This window comes from Microtus oregoni, unplaced genomic scaffold (genome assembly GCF_018167655.1).
Source record: "Microtus oregoni isolate MIOR12 unplaced genomic scaffold, Mior012 000015F_ref0000493, whole genome shotgun sequence".
In the NCBI taxonomy this organism is placed as follows: Eukaryota; Metazoa; Chordata; class Mammalia; order Rodentia; family Cricetidae; genus Microtus; species Microtus oregoni.
The window spans coordinates 38,750,013-38,770,992 of NW_024543074.1; the positions used below are offsets into that span (position 1 = coordinate 38,750,013).

At 46.3% G+C, this 20,980-nt stretch overlaps 3 protein-coding genes across 4 annotated transcripts in view; 2 read left to right on the forward strand and 1 right to left on the reverse strand.

Moving 5' to 3' along the window:
- The first annotated feature begins 838 nt into the window (after window positions 1–838).
- Window positions 839–8,887, forward strand: LOC121456304 (zinc finger protein 709-like). 2 transcript variants are annotated; one of them, XM_041664365.1, is made up of 4 exons: window positions 839–1,002; window positions 5,183–5,309; window positions 5,507–5,564; window positions 6,483–8,887. In XM_041664365.1, exons 1-4 carry the CDS (start codon window positions 1,000–1,002, stop codon window positions 7,684–7,686), a joined length of 1,392 nt encoding a protein of 463 aa, XP_041520299.1. In that variant the 5' UTR covers window positions 839–999; the 3' UTR covers window positions 7,687–8,887. The 2 variants fall into 2 exon arrangements, with proteins under 2 accessions (XP_041520299.1, XP_041520300.1); XM_041664366.1 differs by having other exon boundaries at window positions 5,225–5,309.
- A 3,591-nt stretch (window positions 8,888–12,478) lies between these two features.
- On the reverse strand, window positions 12,479–18,696 carry Jmjd4 (jumonji domain containing 4). Its single transcript, XM_041664587.1, has 6 exons — window positions 18,299–18,696; window positions 17,940–18,105; window positions 15,537–15,671; window positions 15,156–15,423; window positions 14,277–14,423; window positions 12,479–14,052 (listed from the first exon to the last, which is right to left on the reverse strand). Exons 1-6 carry the CDS (start codon window positions 18,561–18,563, stop codon window positions 13,753–13,755), a joined length of 1,281 nt encoding a protein of 426 aa, XP_041520521.1. The 5' UTR covers window positions 18,564–18,696; the 3' UTR covers window positions 12,479–13,752.
- A 7-nt stretch (window positions 18,697–18,703) lies between these two features.
- The window catches only part of Snap47 (synaptosome associated protein 47), a 46,521-nt gene continuing 44,244 nt past the window's right edge, over window positions 18,704–20,980 (forward strand). Inside the window, exon 1 of the mRNA XM_041664588.1 lies at window positions 18,704–18,888. The gene's annotated coding sequence lies outside the window, so the exon portion shown is untranslated. The remainder of the gene's footprint in view (window positions 18,889–20,980) is intronic.

Here is a 20,980-nt window from a genome sequence, read left to right on the forward strand (position 1 = left end):
ATGGTGGCTCACAGCCATCTGTAATGAGGTCTGGTGCCCTCTTCTGGCCGCAGGCATACATGCAGACAGAATACTGAGAATACTGTACACATAATAAATAAATAAATCTTTAAAAAAAAAAAAGAGTTCAGAGTTGGGCCGGGCGGTGGTGGCGCACGCCTTTAATCCCAGCCCTTGGGAGGCAGAGGCAGGCGAATCTCTGTGAGTTCGAGGCCAGCCTGGTCTACAAGAGCTAGTTTAGGGACAGGCTCCAAAGCCACAGAGAAACCCTGTCTCGAAAAACCAAAAAAAAAAAAGAGTTCAAGGTTGGCCTGAACTGTACTTGAGGCAAGCTACATGAGACCCTGTCTCAAAGTATTTAGAATATTTTTTTAAAAATATTTATTTAATGTGCTTTGGTGTTTTTGCCTACATGTATGTATGAAGGTGTTAGGTCTTGGAATTACAGAGAGTTGTGAGCTGCCATGTGGGTGCTGCGAATTGAATCCAGGTCTTCTGGATGAGGAGCCAGTGCTCTTAAAGGCTGAGCCATCTCTCCAATCCCCTAGAATAAAAATTTTAAACAGTTGTCATATTAGCAATTTCCAGTTGTGAATAGCATGCGTGTATTGACATTATTAAGTCATGGCTATGCCTTCTATAGATCAAATGCAAGCGTGCCCTGGCAAGCCCATCACTAGTGTGCAGAAGAAACCTGACCCTCAGTTTCTCTAATTCAAGGGTTGGATTACATACATCCTTTGTCACTCAGGCCTTGGGGGCGTGCCCTAGGACTTGTCTATCAGGATGGAATTGTCCAATCAGGCTGCAGCTGGAGGAGAGGGGCGGGGCAGGTGGCTGCACTCTCGCGGTGTTTGGTTCTTTTCACTATTCAGTCTTGGCTCGGATTCTGTTTCCTCCGCTAGCTTCTGTGTCTTGAGCTCACCGTAGTCAAGGTGGCCCCGCTGTAGCCAGTGTCCCTGTGAGGTGCAGACGGCGCGGGACGCCAGAAATTCGGAAATGGTGAGCGTTCTGGCCGACGCTGGCCACATCCAACCAGAACCAGCCTCGGGGAAGGCCTCCGTAACCGGCGTCCGCATCCCGATTCCGCTGCTGTCCCCCGGTTCTGTGTGGTCTGGGCGGCGGGTCCCCTCGCGTCCCATCGGCCCCCGCGGCGTCCTGGCCGACCCACCTCTGGACTTGGGGCTCTGGCTTCTCGTTGTGCGCTACCGCGGGTCAGCCACGGCTGAGTTTTCCTGAGGCGTGGGAAGCAGGGTCTCTCTCAGTCCACTCTCCTTCAGCTTGGCTGCTCCCGGGGTTCACAGTGAATCCCCCAAATTCCAGGGTTTTCCTGTTTCAAGAGTCTTTAGGGCAAAACCCCAGCTAGTCTTGGGGCCACCCGTCCCAGTATGCCAGTTAGAGAGATGGGTAGTGGGGATTTCGTCAGTGTGGGTACAGTGAGAAAGAGGGACAGATAAAGGGTTCAGTGACATCTGCTGCCCCAGCTCATCTTCAACAGGAGCCTTGGAAATAGAGAAGGGCCAGACCAGAAAAGCTTAAAGAGCAGCTTCACGCAAAGTGTGGCTCCGCCCATCATTGTCTCAGCTCACTTAAGACCTCTAGGGGGACTAGGTGGCTCGCTGGAGTTAACTTCTGCTTCTGGGAGGTTTGTTCTTCCTTGGATCCTAGGTGGCTGCAGGTTAAGGACTATAACTTACCTCTATGGCTTCAACCTTGAAGATGGAGTAGGTTAGACAGACACTACTTGAATACTTACATGCTTAGGTTGACCCCAAAAGAGGTATTAGGCGCAGAGTGAAGGCAGAGGTGTCAGGCTTTTTGTCCCGCTTTTATTTATGTGTGTATGTTTGCGCACACGTGTGTGGGTGTCTGTGGGGGTAGGAGGAGGGCCTCAGATTCCCTGGAGCTAAAGATAGAGGCAGTTATGAGTTGCCCCAAGTGGCTACTGGGAACTGAACTCCAGGTCTCTGCAAGAGCAGCGAATGCTGTAACCACTGGGCCAGTTCTGCAGACCCCGCCCCCCAACGCGGTTTCTCAGTGCCTGTTTCATTCCCAGGATTCTCAAGTGCCAACTTCTAGTCTAAGAGGTTTAAAAAATGACAACCATTACTGTTTATTTTCCTTCCTTAATAAATAGAAATGGACTCATTATTTTTCATTTCTTCTTAGTAATGGACGGAGGTTTCAGAACTGCCGGAGGCTGGCAAGTTAACTTATAGCTGCCATATGTCCTCTTAGACACCAGTCTGAAGTCTTGGGTGAAACCTCTCAGGGGAGCAGTTGGAGGCCCTGGGGCTGGAGGAATCTCCTGGAATAGTCCCCATCTCCATAGTTAATTCTTAGAGACATTATGTCCCCTGAGCTTAGTTCCACTCCTAGGACACATGGTGAATGAGAGTCTGCAGATATATCCTGCCCTCTTGGTTGTTAAGGGAGGAAACTTTCTGCCAAAGGAATGGGAAGAAAACACCACTACACACAGTGCAGTGGGACAGAAGCCTGAAAAGCAAACTAAGTATGCTTGAGTACCGTCCGGAGTCTCCCGAGGAGGTGTGAATGTTGAGTATTTCAGCAGCACTAGGGAAGAGAGAATGGCCTTTTGACCTTGGATCCCAACAGATCTGTCTTGTCTTCGGAATTGCTCCTTTGCTGGAGTCAAACAGTTGTCATTTACTTGAATGTTAGCTTTTCATTAAGTGTGAAAAGTACTCAGAGCTGAATAAGGTAAAAGTTTTGTTTGTTTTTCTGAGACAGGGTTTCTCTGTTTGTCTCTGGCTGTCCTGGAACTCACTCTGTAGACCAGGCTGGCTCGAATTTAGAGATCCATCTCCTCGGAGTGCTAGGATTAGAGGTGGGCACCATCACCACCTGGCACGGTAAATATTCTTGAAACTAGAAAGAAGCAGATTTCAACAGAAAGTAGAGTTTCATTTCTACTTTTTTTTTTAAACATTTTTATGGTTTATTTAACTTTATTTTATGTGCATTGGTGTGAAGTGTCAGATCCCCTGGAACTGATCTTCAGACAGTTGTGAGCTGCCATGTGGGTGCTGGGAATTGAACCCAGGTCCTCTGGAAGAGCAGTCTGTGCTCTTAACCACTGAGCCATCTCTCCAGCCCCTCATTTCTACTTTTTTTTTTTTTAACTCTTTGCTTCCCCTGAGCATATATAGATAAATTCCTGAGATCTCAGAAGAGAGCTGAGGAAGGTAGAAACTGAACTCATATCATCAGGTTTAGAGGAAGTGCCCCCCTTACCCCCTGAACCATTTCCTAGCCCAATCATTTGGTTTATTTGTTTTTTTTATTGTAAGCCATGGTCTCACTATGTAGCCTTGTCTGTCCTGGATCTTATCATGGGATTAAAGGTGTACACCACTGCACAGCCTTTTTATTTCTTGATTATGTGTGTGTGTGTGTGTGAGTTTCTGTGTCAGGACAGTGCCTGTGGAGGGCAGAAGGTATTAGGTCCTCCGGCAACTGGAGTTAACAGGCAGTCCTGAGCTCCTCAATGTGCTAGAAATCGCACTGACAAGAATAGTATGCACGCTTAACTGCTCAGCCGTCGCTCCAGCCCCTCATTTGATTTCTTAACTACAAATTCATTGTTGCCTCCTCACTTTCCCTGGGTTGATACAGACTACCTTACCCTTCATTGAAGTTCCTGGAAGTGGAAGATTAAGTGATTTTAAATCTTCAAGAATGTATGCATTTGATGCTTTGAATGTTTCCTGTGTACCGCCTGTACTGTATCCCACAGATTTTCATACGATGAACTTGTCTCCTTTCCTTGAACTATTCAGGTTCCTTTATGTGCATGGGGCATTTTGCCTGAATTTATGTTTTGCCTGCATGTATGTCTTTGTGAGGGTATCTGATCTTGGAGTTACAGACAGTTGTGAGCGGCCATGTGGGTGCTGCGAATTGAACCGCGGTCCTCTGGAAGAACAGGCTTAACCACTGAGCCGTCTCTCTAGCCCACGGGCATTCCTTTAACACATAATCAGGTTGGTTTTGTTTTTTTTTTTTTTTTTGTTTTTTTTTTTGTCCTTAAAATTTCTTGGGAAACATGGAACTTTCTCCATTTTACATTATACTTGGGTACTTTTGGATACTTTAATTTCTGAAAGAAACCATCACTGCAACTTTTCCTCCCAGAGTTTAGGTGGTATAGAATCATTGTGGATATAAACAGCAATTCGTTTTTCCAGGTAGATGGAGGCTTTTGTTTACTCGATGTAAAATGAGATCTACCCTGCCCTGCGCTGGGAACTTAGGCTGTTGTCCAGAAGACTGTTAGCATATCAGAGACAGGGCAAAACAAGAATGAGTAGACACTGCACAAGGTTTTTTTGCCATTTTGATTTTTCTGTTTACATTTATGTGGTTGATAAACAGTTTGAGAATATTTAAATTTTTAACAAACTTGTTTCTGAGGGTTCTGCTTGTATTTTCATGTTTCTGTGGAGGATGTGTGCTTGTAGCATCTCACAGCCATTTTCCTGACCACATTCTTCCTGGACGCTTGTGGATGTTCATATAATGATGTTCTTTGTGTCATTACGTATGTGTCGTTACATAATCATCTTGATTACTGCTGCTTTAAGAGGCAAGTTTTGGCATTAAGAAGTACTGGTCTTACTGTGTTTTAGGATTCTTGTAGTATCTGAGTGCCTTATAATTTCATATGAAAATCTGTATTGGTTTTTCAATTCCTATAAGTTAGTCACCCAGGATTCTAATTGTTCTTAGTTACCCTAACACTTTGATTTTTAGAATTCCTCCCAAATCCTGAGGTCCATGACAACATCAGCAAAGGTCCAGTTTTGTGAGTTGTCACTTCTAACAATTAGAACTCTCACAGTACAAACATTAGCATTGTTTGTAGAGCAGATAGTAGGATTTATTAGTCACATGTATTGGAGATGAACTGTACAATGATAAATTAGTGATAATCAAGAAACAGCCTACTCCCTGGATTTACCAATGAGAGGGTGTTTTTATTCGGCTATTGCTTTCTGGGTGCTTCAGTTGAATTATAATATTAATACAGCAGTATATGAACAACTACATACATAAACTTTTAGATCAGCAAATCATATGACACATCTACATACAGAGTATGGAGCCCTAGTGGTATAAGTTTTACCCAGCCGCCAATACACATTGTGGGATATTTTAGAACTCAGTGGCCTTTGACGATGTGGCTATAAACTTCACCCAGGAAGAGTGGGCTTTGCTGGATCCTTCCCAGAAGAATCTCTACACAGACGTGATGCAAGAAGTCTTTAGAAACCTGACTTTTATAGGTAAGAATGATAACATTTCTTTACTTAATAGTTTAAAAAAAAATACCCTAGGAATTTTTTTAATCAATTTGAAATGTGGAAAGGGACGGCTTTTTATGAATAAATGGGAATATTTTCAGTGTACAGTGAACTTCAAAATTACTATTAATCTTTTGAAGTTCCTAATTAATAGTGCTTTTCCTTGGTCTATATTTTAGAAAACGGGTGGGAAGACCAGAACATTGAGGAGGACAAAAATCCTGAGATAAATCTAAGGTAATTTGTATTCACAAAAGGGTATGATGTTCCCCGAGGGAACTTTAGCATGTCATGTGACCTGTGGTAAACAAAGCAAAAAAGTAAGCACAACTTTATGTATTTTATTCCTAGTTGTTTGCGATTTCTCTCTCCAGTTTAACACAGTTCTGTTTTTTTCAAGGTAGTTGACTTCCACAAAGTACTAAGAAACTATATGAATATCACTGTTTAGATAATAGATTTGGGAAAGCCATGTTTCAAAGAGATTATTCCATTTATTTTCTAATAATTAAGACATGCCAAGATATGTCTTATTCTCTGATATTGGCTATAATGTAGGTCCAAGACATTAATGAATAGAAAAATCAGTAATAAACCAACCATTAATAATGTGTTTGTCTCTTTTTGTATAGAAGCCATATGGTAGATTCTATGAAAGTAAAGATTATAAAAGTCAATGTGGGCCGGGCGGTGGTGGCGCACGCCTTTAATCCCAGCACTTGGGAGGCAGAGGCAGGCGGATCTCTGTGAGTTCGAGACCAGCCTGGTCTACAAGAGCTAGTTCCAGGACAGGCTCCAAAAAACCACAGAGAAACCCTGTCTCGAAAAACCAAAAAAAAAAAAAAAAAAAAAAAAAAAAAAAGTCAATGTGGGCAGACTTTCACTGAGATACCAAATTTTTGTTTGTTATGTTTTTCGAGACAGGGTTTCATAGTATAGCCCTGGCTGTCCTGGAACTCATGCTGTAGACCAGGCTAGCCCCAAACTCAGAGATCCCCCTGCTTCTGCCTCCCAAGTGCTGGGATTAAAAGTGTGTGCCACCACAGCCTGGCTGAGATTCCAAATCTTAACCTGAAAAGAAAAGTTCTTAGTTGAGTAAAACGGTGTAATGTGATTTGTCTGGAAAAGTCTTCATGTGTTGTTCGTCCTTAATAGGCACATCATAACTGACTCCGGATACAACCTGTGTGCAAGTGAAGAATACTCAGAGAAGCCATATAAATTTACACAGTACAGGAACTCTTTCATTTCTCTGATGAGTGTTCAGAGACATATGACAACGGACACTGGAAGTAAACCTTACAAGTGTATGCTATGTGGGAAAGCCTTTCATTTCCCCAGTGAGTTTAGAATACATCTAAGAACTCACACAGGAGAGAAACCTTACGAGTGTAAGCGATGTGGGAAAGCTTTCAGTCACTCCAGTTCCTTTAGAAAACACGAGCGAACTCACACGGGAGAGAGGCCCTATGTATGCAAACAGTGTGGGAAAGCCTTTAATTGTTCCGGTTCCATCCGGAAACATGAAAGAACTCACACCGGAGAGAAGCCATATGAATGTAAGCAGTGTGGGAAAGCCTTCAATTGTCCCAGTTATCTCCAGATTCACGAAAGAAGTCACACTGGAGAGAAGCCCTATGAGTGTAAACAGTGTGATAAAACATTCAGCTGTTCCAGTTCCCTACGGAAACATGAAAGAACTCATACTGGAGAGAAGCCCTATGAATGCAAGCAGTGTGGGAAGGCCTTTAGCTGTTCCAGTTCCTTTCGAAAGCATGAACGCACTCATAGTGGGGAGAAGCCCTATGAATGCAAACAGTGTGGGAAGGCCTTCTTTTCTCTCACAAGTGTTCGGACACACATGATAAAGCACACTGGCAACGGGCCTTTTAAATGCAGTGTATGTGAGGAAGTGTTTCCTTTCTCCAGTGTGTTTAGAAGACACCAAACCTCTCATGCTGGAGAGAAGCCCTATAAGTGTAAACAATGTAGCAAATGGTTTAGTTCCTCCACTTCACTTCAGATACACGAAAGAACTCATAATGGGGAAAAGCCCTATATGTGCAAGCAATGCGGCAAAGCGTTCAGTTGTCCCAGTTACATTCGAAAACATGAGCGAACTCATACTGGGGAAAAATCGTACCCATGTAAGCAGTGTGGCAAGTGGTTTGGTGCTTCCAGTTCTCTTCAGATACATGAAAGAATCCATACTGGAGAAAAGCCCTATAAGTGTCAACAGTGTGATAGAGCGTTCAGCCGGTCCACCTCTATTCGAAAACATGAACAAACTCACACTGGGGAGAAACCCTGTGAATATAATGTGGGAAAGCCTTCACTTCCAGTTGAAATTGATTACTAAGTAGTCTTATAAATGTAAATTCTGGCAAATCCTCAGTTTCTTGCGGGTTTTTAAATAAAAATGGTAAAGCACACTGTAAATGGGCCTTTTAAATGGGAGGTATGTCAAAAGCCTTTCACAGTCCCGTTCTGTTTAGAACATAGCAGATAACTCATGCAGGAAAGAAACAAGGTGAATGGAAACAATGTGGCAAATCTTTCTTTCAGGTAGTCTCAGAAGCATAAAGGAAGTTAGGCTGGAGAGTATCCCTCCTAATGAAAGCAATGGAAAATCAATCACCTATTAAAATTGCCGTTGTAAACATAAATGAACTTGTACTGGAGAAACATCCTTTGAGTACAAATAAATATGAAATATCACATTTTCCCATTTGCCTTCAAAGAAACTAAAATACTCATTGGACAACAAATCATCAGAAAGCGATTGTTAGGAATATGAAAAACAGAGTTTTCTTGGTTCTTTTAAAGGACACAGAAAATTCACACTGGATAATAACCCTGTGTATGTGAGAAAAATGGTTGAGACTTTAGATGCCCCAGTTCTTTTAGATTATATCAAAGAATATGTACCAGATAAAACTGAATAGGAATGTGGGAGAAGCATTCAGTTTTTCAGTTTTCTTTAAAGACATCAAATAGAGGGGGAAAGTCTGGAGCTTTTGATAATGTGGTTAGGTTTTCAGTTTTTGAAAACCTTGGAAGAATTCTGGAGGAAAGGTTGAGTGTAAGAAATGTCAGAAGGCCTTCAGTTTTTCCATTTTCACTCGAAAATGGAAAAACTGAAGACACGAAAGAACTCTTTTAGGAAAAGACTGTTGGGCACGCAGAAAGTCTCCCAGCTTCATTTCTCATGGAAAGGTACATGATAACGCGCACTGAAGGTGGATATGCATTGCATTGACTTTACAATGTGAAAACTTGGCTTTTTTGGGTTAAAGCATGGAATGTGTCTTTTTATATTAGATACAATTTTGTAGTATTTTGTTGAGACTTTTTACAATTGTATTCAAAGAGATTTGTGTATCTTGGAATAATATAGTATTATTTAGTACATACAGTGTATGCATGTGTATATGTGTATCTGTAGGATACAGTATAGTTTGTACATGAGTAGTATATATTATATAACTAGTTTATATGGTATGTAATTAAAATTTATGTAACCACTATTTTACTACATTGGTTGCTATTGAAATCTTATCAGTGCGTAGAATAAAGCATTTCAGTTGCCTACACCACCCCCCACCCCCAGCTACTTCTTGCTTCAGGAACATGGTTACCAGGGTCCCCAATATTCAGCATCAGCTCTTATCAAGGGTAGAAATCATGGCCTTGGGACTGCATCTGATATCAAATCCTCAGCATCAACTGGGTGCGGTGGTATCCACCTTTAATTCCAAAACTGGAGAGGCAGAGACAGGAGGGTCTCTGTGAGTTTGAGGTCAGCCTGCTGCCTGGTTTACATATGGAGTTCCATGTATGTATATATATATATATATATACACACATATACATATATACAAACTTCAGTGTCACCCATTCTTGTTCCTGCAGATTCCCGAAAGCCCTATTCTGCAGCTCTGGGCATATGGCTAGCAAAGCTTTAGTTCAGGTTCCCACATGACCACCAATATATGATCTATAGACATCCCTATCCACATCCTGTAGTATTGCACATACTAAAGTTTTAAGGCCTAGCACCATCTTTACTCAAGGGATGTAAGAAGGTCTCTCATTTTACTCCTACAAGAGATTGGACACCAAAATCATAAATCCAGATGCATCCTTTACATGTCCCATAGTTTTTAGAGAAACTTAAAGAGATTCTGAAAAAAAGTCCTGGCACTACTTGGGCTTATACTATGAGGCTTCCAGAGGACCTCATCTAGGTTTCATACCCACAAAAAGTGGTTAAAGTGCTACATGCCCCAGTACCTACTTCATCTCACACCTAAGGAAGGTACCCTTTGTGTTTCAGAACCTAGATTCTGGAATTACCATGTCACACACTACAGCCTTGTCTCATAAGACCTGGTTCCATGGCATCCTGTGACATCAAAACTTTGGCCAGTGGTGCCACAATCACCTACCTCTCCTGCATTTATCTTGGTCCCATGGAAGGTCTTCACATGCCTGAAAGCATCAGCTCATGGCATCACCTATGTTTGTCCTTGGGGAAGACTTGGGATAGTTTTCAGTATCCTGTAGCACAGCTAATGATAGTTGCCACCAAAATATCTGTCATTATTCCCGCTCTTGATGTCTGAGAATCCACACACCTTTGGATGCCTGTGTTCACTACATAATCATACAACTCTTTATGAACTGCTGTGGTCTAGACTGTTAGGATACTCATGGACCCTGCTGACATCAAGCAAAGATGAAAACACACAGGCTGGGCTCAGTTGTAGGCAAAGATTGGGATCTAGAGGGCACCCTACAAGGAACTGTACAGGGACACAAGCAGAGAAAGTTTAGAAAGTCAGAAGGGAGGTGGGCCATAGCTGGGGAAAGGTCAGGCTGAATGTTACCGCTCTCCAGCACATTGGGATCTTCCTATATTATTTATGCAGTGTGCTCTTCTAAGTTGCTTAAGCTTCAGTTGGGGTGGGCTTTCCCTGAATTTTTTTCCTGGGTTGTTTATCACTTTTCTTATATTTACTAATTTGTATACTACAGTTCATATGCGCAAGCTCTACTCTTCTGCCACAGCTTTACTATCAAACCCGGTAGATTTGGGGGTCACAGACACCTACGTATTTATTTCTCCATGTCTCAGTTGCCTTTCCTCTTCACCAGCTAAGTAAGAGACCACCCTAAGAATCAGTATGGGTATATAAATCTGGCTGTGGCTAAGACACAGATTTGCAAAGTTGAGCCTATACGATGGGAAAGCACAGAGACTTCTACTTGGGAGCTGTGGTTGGACTCTTGGGAGGAAAAGTTAGACAACCTTTGTAGAGATGGGTAGGAGCTGGAACAGAACACTGGTGTGGCAGGGTGTAGAGGATCACTCACTGTCTGCTTCCTCTTAGATTGTTTGGTTGTTTTTTCCAGTCTCAGTTCCTCAGAGGTTTGGTAGAAATGCAGCCACTTCTTGGGAATTTCCCACACACGCATTGGCAGATCATGCCTGGTGTGAAGAAGCAGCTAGCTGGGTGTGGTCTGTGGGTGAGTCAACATGACTGGAAGGCAGCTCCCATATTCTCCCCCATTGCACTTGTATAATTTCGGCCTCACGAGGTCATTCATTGTCTGAGCTTGCATGCCTTAGATGACAAGGCTGGACCTGACCCCATATAACACTTTGTCTTGTGGATCCGACGGAGAGTGACTCATCGCTCACCTGTCATGCCTCGTGAACTCCAGCACTGAGAAGCAGGAGAGAAAAGCGAAACCTTCCTAGTCTCCTCAGCGAGAAGGCACCAAACCTGATGATGGGCACGTTCTATTGCCCATGCTTAGGTTTGCATTTGTTCCATTCTTTCCCTCCATCATTCGTACTCTTCCTGTCCGAATCTGCCCACTGGGTATGTTTCTCACAGGCAGCAAACAGTTGGGCTTGTTTTTTAAGACATGGTCTCTCTAAATAGCCCTGGCTATCATGGAATTCACTATGTAGACTAGGCTGGCATGGAACTCACAGAGATCTTCCTGTATGCTGGGATTAAAGGCATGAGCCACCATGCTAGATCATTTTTTTTGTCTTGATTTTTTTTTCCTTTGAGATAGGGTCTCAGGTAGCCCAGCTGGGCTTAAACTTCTGGGGTTATAGATGGGCACCATCATGCTTGATCTATTCAATACTATGAGTCAAACCCAGGACTTTAAGTATACTAGGCAAACTCTACCAACTGAGGTGCTTTACATCCCTTGCCCAGATGTTGCTTTCTTGGGGCTGGGAAAATAGTTCATTGGCGAAGTGCTTGCTATGTAGGCATGAGGACCTGAGTTCAGATCCCCAGCACTCATAAAAAACCGGATACGGCAATGCAGGTCTGTAATCCCGTGCCAGTGGGGTAGAGAAAGGCAGATCTCTAGAGTTTGTAGCAAACCACTAGCTGACTGCATAAACTGCAAGTTCAGTGAGATACCCTGTCTGAAAAAGGGAGAAGCAATTGAGGAAGACACACAACATTGACTCTATCTGTATGGTTTCAGTGCTCTGGGAAAGTAAATAGTTTTTACATATTGATAGAGTGTCAGAGCCCACCTTTATTGTCTATTAATAGACATTTCATTTTATCTTAAGCTATTAGGAGAAAAGGAAGGGATTCCTAGAACTCATACTGTAGACCAGGCTGGCCTCAAACTCAGAGACCCACCTGCTTCTGCCCCCCAACCCCCTCCCCGGAAATTAAGATAGATTATCTTAAATTTCTATTGTTGTGATGAAATATTGACCAAAAGTAACTTAGGGAGCATTTCAGTTCTTTTTCTATTGATGTGACAAAATGCCATGACCAAGGCGACTTCTGAAAGAAAGTATTTGTTGGGGCTTACAGTTCCAGAGAGCTGGAGTCCATGAACATCATAGTGGGGAGCATGGTGGCAGGCAGGGATGGAGCTGGAGCTTATATCCTTTCCCAAAAGTAGGAGGCAGAGAGAGCTAACAGAAAATAGGATGGGCTTTTGAACCCTCAAAGCCCACCCCCAGTAACACCTCCTCCAATAAAGCCGTACTTCTTGATCCTTCCTGCAGTTCCACCAACTAGAGACCAAGCATTCAAATACACGAATCTATAAGGACCACCCATTCTCATTCAAACCACCACAGGTAAGAATGTGTTTATTTCATTTTACATTTCCAGGTAACAGGAACTCAAACAGGGCAGGAATCTGGAGGCAGCAACTGAAACAGAAGCCATAGAGGAACACTGCTCACTGGCTTGCTCTTCTTAGCTTGTTTAGTTTGGTTTCTTAGACATTGTAGTTCTACCTGCCCAGGGTGGTACCTTCCCCAGTGGGTTGGTCCTCCCACCTCAATCATTAATCAAGATGTTCTACTGATTTGCCCATATGCCAATCTTAATTATGGATTCCAGGCTTCAGACGCAGGTCAACAGACTTGCACAGCAAGCACCTTTACTCGCTGAGCTGTGTAACACGTGCCCCCTCCTGGCTTGTTAATCTGACTGGGGACTTAACTATCATTTCTAGTTACAACTGTCATGGGAGGAAATAGTTGCTAGTGTCTGTCATACATGGCCCAGGGTGTTAACTTTTCTTAATTTTGCAAATCTGGAGTATGCTCCATTAAGTTGCTGGGCCACTTGTGTCTCCACATAGGAAAGGACCCAGGCGTTCAAAGGCAGAGCCTGGGCAAGCCTATGTGCTTGGTCACGTTTTGAGACTCCCTGGACAGTGCTGCTGGTAAAGACTCTGAAACAGGAGGTGTTGTTTAGCTGGCAAAGAGCTTGAGGGCATTAATAAATAAATAAATAAATAAATAATTTTTCTTCCCATTTACTCTAACACCAAGAGATATCCTCCTAGCCAGAGCTTCCGCAGCTCCCCAGTAGTCCGTGGGGCAGGCAGGGCAGAGATACAGGTGCCCCTGCCCCCATCCAAGTTCTTACACGTACCTGGTCTGTAGAACCTGCAGCTCACAGGGTAAATTAGCATTAGTGCCACTCCGCAGGGCACCTCCATTTGTGCCTTGAAGTCAGTGCTCTAAGCCTCAAGTGGCTCTTCCAAAAACATCTCCAGGAGGCCTTACCCAGAGTTCTAGGATCTCTAGGAGAGGCTAGAAGGCTCCAGGGAAACCTGGCTTCATGATCACTACTCAATTCAAGTTCTTGGCAGGCCACAGGCCAAATGGGTGAACATCCCTCTAGCCCCCGTGAGTTAAACTCCCATTATGGCTGGACCTTCCTCAAGATTCAGGGCCTAGATGCTGGAAAACAGCACTTGATGGGCAAAACTATGTCTGCCCACCCTGCAGAACTGCACCTGCACAGCCTTGGGGCACATCCTAAGCCTCAAGGAAGGGTAGCTTGTACTTCAGAAGGGCCCCAGGGCAAGAGGCTGCCTCCAGAACTCTTCCTGCATCACGACCTGTGGAGCATTACAGGGCCTCGGCAGCAGCCACAGAGTCCTCCAGCTGCTGAAGCAGCGCCTCTGGCTGTGGGGAGAATGCGCTCGTGTCCACTCTTTGAAAGTCAGGATGTGCAACCACAGAGGCCAGCACATCTGCAAGGCGGCCAACATCAAATGCAGCCTGCTGCAGGCCCAGCCCGAGGCCTGTGCTGGCCCCTGTATCCCCCTTCAGTCCTTGCCTCAGGACAAGAAGCCTCTTTTCAGCGATGACCTTGAGAAAATGGTAAAATTCTTCAAAATTGATCCCCGTGCAGGCCTTCATGATGACCTGGGCCAAGAGGAAAAGGAAAGTAAGGCCTGGGAGTTACATCCAGACTCAGATTGCTCTGGTGCACAAAGATCCCTCCCACACACCCAAGTGTCAGGGTTAAGACGGGACCCGGAGGCAAAGGGACAGAGCCAGGAGCGTGGTCAGTGGGGTCTGCGTCATGAAGCCTGGCCCTGGCATCCACACTGGACACAGCTGGCTCAGCCTGGGCTGGTTGACCCCACCTGGCAGTGGTGGTGCCAGTCAGACATGGAGTCCTTCCACTCTCTGACCTCCTGCTGTACTGCCTGGAGTTCTTGCTGCAGGAAGCGCCACATGAGAGCCAGGTTGCAGCCATTGACCCAGTTGTGGTTGATGGAGATGGTGTCATCCTGGAAGGCAGAGGAAAAGCTCCATGAGGCATCAGCAGGCATCACCTTTGGTGGGCAAATCAAATCCCGTTCCACGTCCACCAGGCTTGGTGCTTTCGGTGGGTGTGACAGTTTAACTGTCACCCTGACACAGTCTAGACTTATCTGAGAAGATAGTCTCAGTGAGGAACTGTCTACACTAGATTGGCCCGTGGGCGTGTCTGTGGGGAGCTTGTCTTCACTGATGTGGGAGGACCCAGCTCACTGTGGGTAGCACCACCATTCCCTAAGTAGAGGGTCCTGAACTGTGGAAGAGCAGAACACTGAGCTGAGCACAAACGAGAAAGTAAACATGTATGCACTCGCCTCTCTGTTCTTGACTGGCTGTGATGTGACTGGTGTCTGAAGTTCCTGCCTTGGCTTCCCCACAACCATGAACGTGGAATACACCCTTTCTCCCCTGAGTTGCTTGTGTTAGAGTACTTTGTCACAGCAGAGGTAGAAAGCAGACACCCAGCCTTGGAAGCCAGGAAATGCTGACCCCCATTTCATGATGGGGCTAACATGTCTGGATGAGAGCTGGAGGGTCCAAGTTAGAACAGGGCAAGCGGATGAGCTCTCCGTGGTCTCACTGTGGTTTTCCTGCTCTGTGTCCAGCCTTTGCAGGGGAGTAGTACTGCTTTCTTTCTACAGAGGTAGTTGAGGGTGTAGAGGAAGGGAGCCTGGCAGAAGCAGGGTCATGTGCAGTCTTACCAGGTTGTACACTTGATGGTGCCATCCGCTGGGCACAAATATCATCTCACCAGCCTCCTGTATGACTTCAAGGGGTAGACTGCTGTGCTGCATCCTGGGATACAGGCGAGTGTCCAGGAGTTCGGGGGCAGTCACATCATAGGGCAGGTTACCATGGCAGTCACGAAGGGCCTCCTCCTGTCCTGGCGAGAAGAACAACCATTTCTTCCTCCCACAGATGTTCACTGACCAGCTGAAGGAGCGGAAGATGTCCGCATGGAAGGGAGACCTACAGCAAGGGCTTCTGGTTTGTGTCTTGTGGAGTCCTGTGTGGACCCTGGCTTTTTTGATAGGCCTCTAGGCAGATGCCCCAGATGGTCACACCTCCCACCTCATCTTTACCAGGTGCCCCTGGGCCCCGCATAGACAAAGCGGTAGTCATCCACATTGAGGACATCCCAGAACTCGTTCAGCCAGTCTGATGAGAAGTACACAGGCAGGGTGAATATATCTTCCAAGTCATCCACCAAGGAGTCTCTGAGGAAAGAACAGGAGCGTTATAGCGCTAATCTACTCTGTGCCCTATCCCAGCAGGCCCACCTGCGTCAAATTAGGCCACCCAAGATCACCCAGTCCTGGTGGACTGCTTGACTGCAGCAGATTCTGAGGACCTGAGCTGAACCTCAAGTTGCTCGGTTCAGAATGCTGAAGTTAAAATGACTTTGGGGGTACCGTGCTTAGGCACTCCACCTTGGCCGTGGTCACTGGGGCTTTGCACAAATGTTGAGCAGCGGGCTGGAGAGATGGCTCAGTGGTTAAGAGCATTGCCTGCTCTTCCAAAGGTCCTGAGTTCAATTCCCAGCAACCACATGGTGGCTCACAACCATCTGTAATGAGGCCTGGTGCCCTGTTCTGGCCTTTAGGCATACACACAGACAAAATATTGTATATATAATAAATAAATAAATATTAAAAAAAATGTTGAGCAGCATCCCAGTTCCTCCTCCTTTTCTTCACCAATACCAGAGAGCTTAACACTACCTGGTAAATCCAGGCTACAGCCCCAGGTGTGAGAGCCTCAAAACCCACCACTGGGTCCCCAAACACTGGATCATATTAACATCAGCCTCAGAAAAGGCACAACTCCGTCAACATCATGCTGGAAAAAGCATCTAGATTCATGTTCCTGTAACTCCTAATAAGAGACGGAGATAGGCAGAGTCCCATAACAAATTATCTGTAGGTTCAAACATCAGGATCGTCTGCTTTTAAGCACTCAGCAAACTATTAAACTCTGCTCAGGCATCACTTCCCCTGTGGCCTCCTGATTATGCAACTCCATGCCTCCTTCTGCCCTTATGGTTTCAGGGTCTTCCAGACAAAAGCACAGGCAAACATTGAATTAACATCAATGATCAATTTTCTAGCATAAATATGCCAGTATAATAGTTGGGAAATATTCATTACCTCCTCCACACAAAAAACAAAACAACCCAATGGAAATGTTTACCTAAAATCTCAAATTTCAATACACGACAGTATTAGGCCTGTGAGTCCATCTGCACCTGCTCAAACATTATACAGATCTAGGACCAGTGTCTGGTCACACTTTACCTACATAGGCCAGCTTTCTGCCCAAACAAGTAGAATGACAGGGTAGCCAGAGGCTGGTGTTTCTTTTGCATCTGGTCAGTTGTGGAAATTGCGGGGGCCTGAATTCCATCCCACTCTACAGTCCTGAGCCTTATTTTGCACACAAGTGATACAGGAATTCAACTGTTCAGTGTGCCTTCTGCTGGGGTTCTGAACACAACTGTCTGTGCTTGTGAAAGGCACACTGGGCAGAGAAAGCACGTGGTCCCAGGGCCACCATGGAGGGAGTGGTGTTGTTCTCAAAGTGAGCATCATGTGGGCTGGAGGTCTTAGGTACAGGCAAAACTCTGGCAACAATCTTATGTACTGACGTGTCCAAGTTGGAAATACCATAAATTTAAAAATGCATTAACAGCATGTGTTTAGATGCTCAAGACCTTAGCATTAGCACTTCCAAAAATAAAAGGGCAGCAGTGTGCCTAAATGCACGGCCATGGTAGCATATCATAGCAAAGGAGCATACTCTAGAGGCGTGATCATTTCAGTAGACCCATGGGCTGGGTGGGGGTATCGCTTCTCGATGCTGAGAGAGAACAAAGAGAGAAGGTAAGAGAAAAGGGACGGGGAAGAAACAGACCACGTGTGGCCAGCCTGAAAAAATAGCAAAATCCAAATCTCGAAGTTTACTAAACGCTCTGCACTCCTGCACCATCACGAAGTCAAAATCTCCTAAGTAAAACTGTCACGAGTTTGATGTGTGAGAGAAGCGGAGGCTAATCAGGTGTTGAGTGCTCTTTAAGGGATTCTCAGAATGGGGCAAGAGCGGTTGTAGAAAGGGCACTTGCTCTTTTGAGAACCTAGAATGGGCCAGGCAATGGCAAGAATCCCCAGAACAACCATGGAGTGGGGTCATGGAGAGGACAGCCCCAGAGGATCTGAGAGGAACCTGCTCAGACATTATACAGAAGACGCCACCTGGACCCATCAAAATCCACACAACACTTACTTTCCTCATGACAGTCCACGTGGGCTGGGTGGTGACCTTTCCCAGGAAGCTCCCTCCCACCAGCTTTGAGACAGACTAGAACTCGCTGGAGAGGTAACCTCTCCGAGTGCAGGAGGAATGACCTAGAATTCTCTACCAAAGAGACCTGCACTCGCCGTTTAGGGAAAGGGCTGTAGTCTCATCTACCAGCCTGACTGCCCCGTTACCTGCACAGGTGCCAGTCCTTGAGGTAGAGGCAGCCCCTCGGGGAGGAGCAGCCTCCTTGTATGTACTCCTTCCAGTAACTGATGTAGTCACGGAAGGGCATGTGCTCCTTGGGATTTGAATTATACTCCCGCACTCCACAATTGGCAACCGGTACAACCACGTCTCCTGCAGCGAGAGGGTGGGCACAGAAGTGGCAGAGTCATCAGTGTAGTTCACCCCCTTGGGCTCCTACCACCCTCTGGGCGAATTATCCAGAATTATCCAGATCCCACTCGTCTGTCCTGTCCAGGCCACCCTCCCATCCCGGGGTCTACGCCCATCTGCTCCGACTTCCCCAGGCAGGCCGCCGGCGCCCTACCATACTTCTGCAGCAGATAATCGAAGTTAGGCTTCCCCGCTGACGTCACCCAGCGTCGCCGGCTGCCCCAACTCTCGGTGAAGGCGCTGGAAAACACGCAGGGCAGGTTAGGCAGCAGGAAGCCCTTCACGAAGTCTGCGTACGAGAAGGCGTCCGGCGACTGAATGAAGGTCACACTGCTGGGTGCGGGCCCGCCGCAGCCAGGCACTCGGCCCCCGAGGTCCCGGTAGTGCCGCTCGGCAAAGGTGCGAGTCTCCCGATCCATCCACCGGGGAACCTGACCCCGGAGGCCCAGCCCTGCTTCTCACTACACTCTAAATGGGGAATGGAGGCCGAGAATCCCGAGACCTGTTTGGAGCAGAAACCACAGTGAAAGAGCCCGGAACCAGATAACAGAGGTGCAGCCTTCCAGCAGGAACTCAAGCCTTGGCGCTCCTAGGATGTGCGCGTGCGCCCTACGCGGGCCCGCCCTCTCGCGCAGGCGCAGAGCGCTCGCCCGGTGGCGGACCTGCTTCCCAGCGGCTGGCGTCTGTGTTTGGTGATCCAGTGGCGCTTACCACTGCGTCTCCTGTGCGCTCCTCTTGTCTCAGGTGAGCGGTACTGCTAACGCGCAGCTACGCAGTACTCGAGCCCGCCACTGAGACAGGAGATGGACACGAGTCCCAAACCTTAGGGGATGACGGAGTCCTGAAGAGATGGTGGAGGGTGAGGATCCGCGGGGCGTGGTGAGGCTCCTGAGTCTCCGGGATAGGTCGAGGAATCTTTCCAAGGATTGTGTTATTTACCTAGAGGTAGAACGGGAGATTCTGAGGTTCAGATACAGTGGTGTGTGGATTAGGTCGGGCAAGAGTAGAAACAGGAGGCAAAGGATTGTTTGATATAATTCGCCCGTTTTGGACCTCACTGTGTTTCTTGTGGTCAAAGTGTAGTACTCTATTGCAGCTAGGTCATGGTAGGAGATGACAGCTCTTAGAGAAATACAAGTGGAGAGAAACATATCCACGCCAAGACACGTGCTGCACGCCTTAATCCCAGCATTGGGGATGCTGAGGTGGAAAGATCCAAGGGTTCTTAGGACAATATGAACCACAAACCAAGACTTGTCTCAAAAAGAAAAAAAAGCCAGAATATAATAACAACAACAATAAAACCCCCAAGTCATTAAAAAATTCCATCTACGTGCAATCATTAAATCTTCTGGTATCAAGCCCGTTTTTCCAGGCATACATGAATTTGTACATTTGATTCCTGTTCCCCCCTCCTTCTGCCGGAGTTTTCCTTCTTTTCCTACACTGGCAGTATGTTATATTTGGAAATATCTTTTTAGATCTTTAATCTACTTCTTGGTATACAGTTCTTAAAAGTCTTGGATTATTTGAGCTGATAAATGCCATTTTGCATATAAGTTGCCCAACACCATCCGACATCCAGTAGGGTGGATTCCAGGTGGAGCTGGTAACTGAAACATGAGCAGGACCAGAGAGTGGGGACTTTCAACCCAGCCCTCGGCCCCTAGGGCTGAATGTTGAGTAGGTTATCAATGACCAGTGTTTAGTCAGCATTGCCCCTGTAATAGTAAGTCCAGAAAATCCTTAGAGGACTCATTCAGAGGATCTTAGAGAGGGTGCCTAGGGAGCGCATGGGCAGGGTCTTCTCATACTTTGACCTCTTGCATCTTTTTATACCCTGTGTAATAAAACAGTAAATGTAAGTTAGTGTTTCTCTGAGTAATATGAGTTTCTGGGAGAAAGCCAACTCAAAGAGGGGTCTTTGGGACCCTCTTTATAGGTACTGGTCATCAGAGGTGGCACAGCCTGAGCTTGCATCTGTACTGAAGTAGGGACATCTTGGGAGATTGAGCCCCCACCCTTGGGATTTGATGCCATCTTGAGGCAGACATTGTCATAGCTGAACTGAATTAAAGGACCTTCTGGTGTCCACTGCTGACAGTTTTAGGGTCCCAGAATTCAGGGCTATGGTGTGAGACTAAAGGTAAAATAAGTGGTTTGTTTTTTCCATAGAAGTATGAAAAACCCAAGTAGGAATTGCTTCTTTTCCTGCGTATCTGAGACCAGTGTCCTGAGAAAGAGGTCAGGGCCAGCAGGTGTGTGTGCTGTCAAGATTTGTGGGGCAGCACAGCCCCTAACACAGTGACTGGGACATGGGCTCCTGACCCCTATTTAGTTAGTGTTGTAATTCTGGTCTTCAGTGGTGGCCTCCGGGTGTCAGTAACACCGTCGGATATGTGAGGCCTGGAGAGAGGCCTGGAACACAGGTGTGTGTCCATGAAGTTACCTCCCTACCCCCAGCTGGGAGCCGCTGGTGATGCACATCCTCTGCCCACACAGACCTATGGAAACTACGCATCCTGGGCAGAGCCACCCCAGAGGAAAACAGGAAAGGACTGGAGTTGGCACCCCGAGGAGATGAGGTGGAAACAGTGGATGGTCTCATTTCTCTCTGGATGTCTGCAGCATGCCCTGCAGCTAGGCCCTGGCGTTTGAAACATCCTCAGAAGCATGGCTGAGCCTCCCGGGGTGGAGATGGGAACTTGTGAGGGAGTGGAAAGAGGGTCTGCCGTGGAGCAGGAGGGGAGCAGGAGGGCAGGTAATGGAAAAAGCCAGTCTTGCCGCCCCCGCTCGGACACACTGCCCCACTGTTCTCCCTCTCGGCCCCAGAGTG

Coding starts and splice junctions, on each gene's coding strand:
- LOC121456304 (XM_041664365.1), top strand. Junction 5,310..5,506: donor TAGAAACCTGACTTTTATAG/GTAAGAATGATA, acceptor TCTATATTTTAG/AAAACGGGTGGGAAGACCAG. Junction 5,565..6,482: donor AATCCTGAGATAAATCTAAG/GTAATTTGTATT, acceptor CGTCCTTAATAG/GCACATCATAACTGACTCCG.
- Jmjd4 (XM_041664587.1), bottom strand. CDS start 18,563: ATGGATCGGGAGACTCGCACCTTTGCCGAGCGGCACTACCGGGACCTC. Junction 18,106..18,298: donor TTATCTGCTGCAGAAGTATG/GTAGGGCGCCGG, acceptor CTCTCGCTGCAG/GAGACGTGGTTGTACCGGTT. Junction 15,672..17,939: donor AAGGACTGGCACCTGTGCAG/GTAACGGGGCAG, acceptor TTCTTTCCTCAG/AGACTCCTTGGTGGATGACT.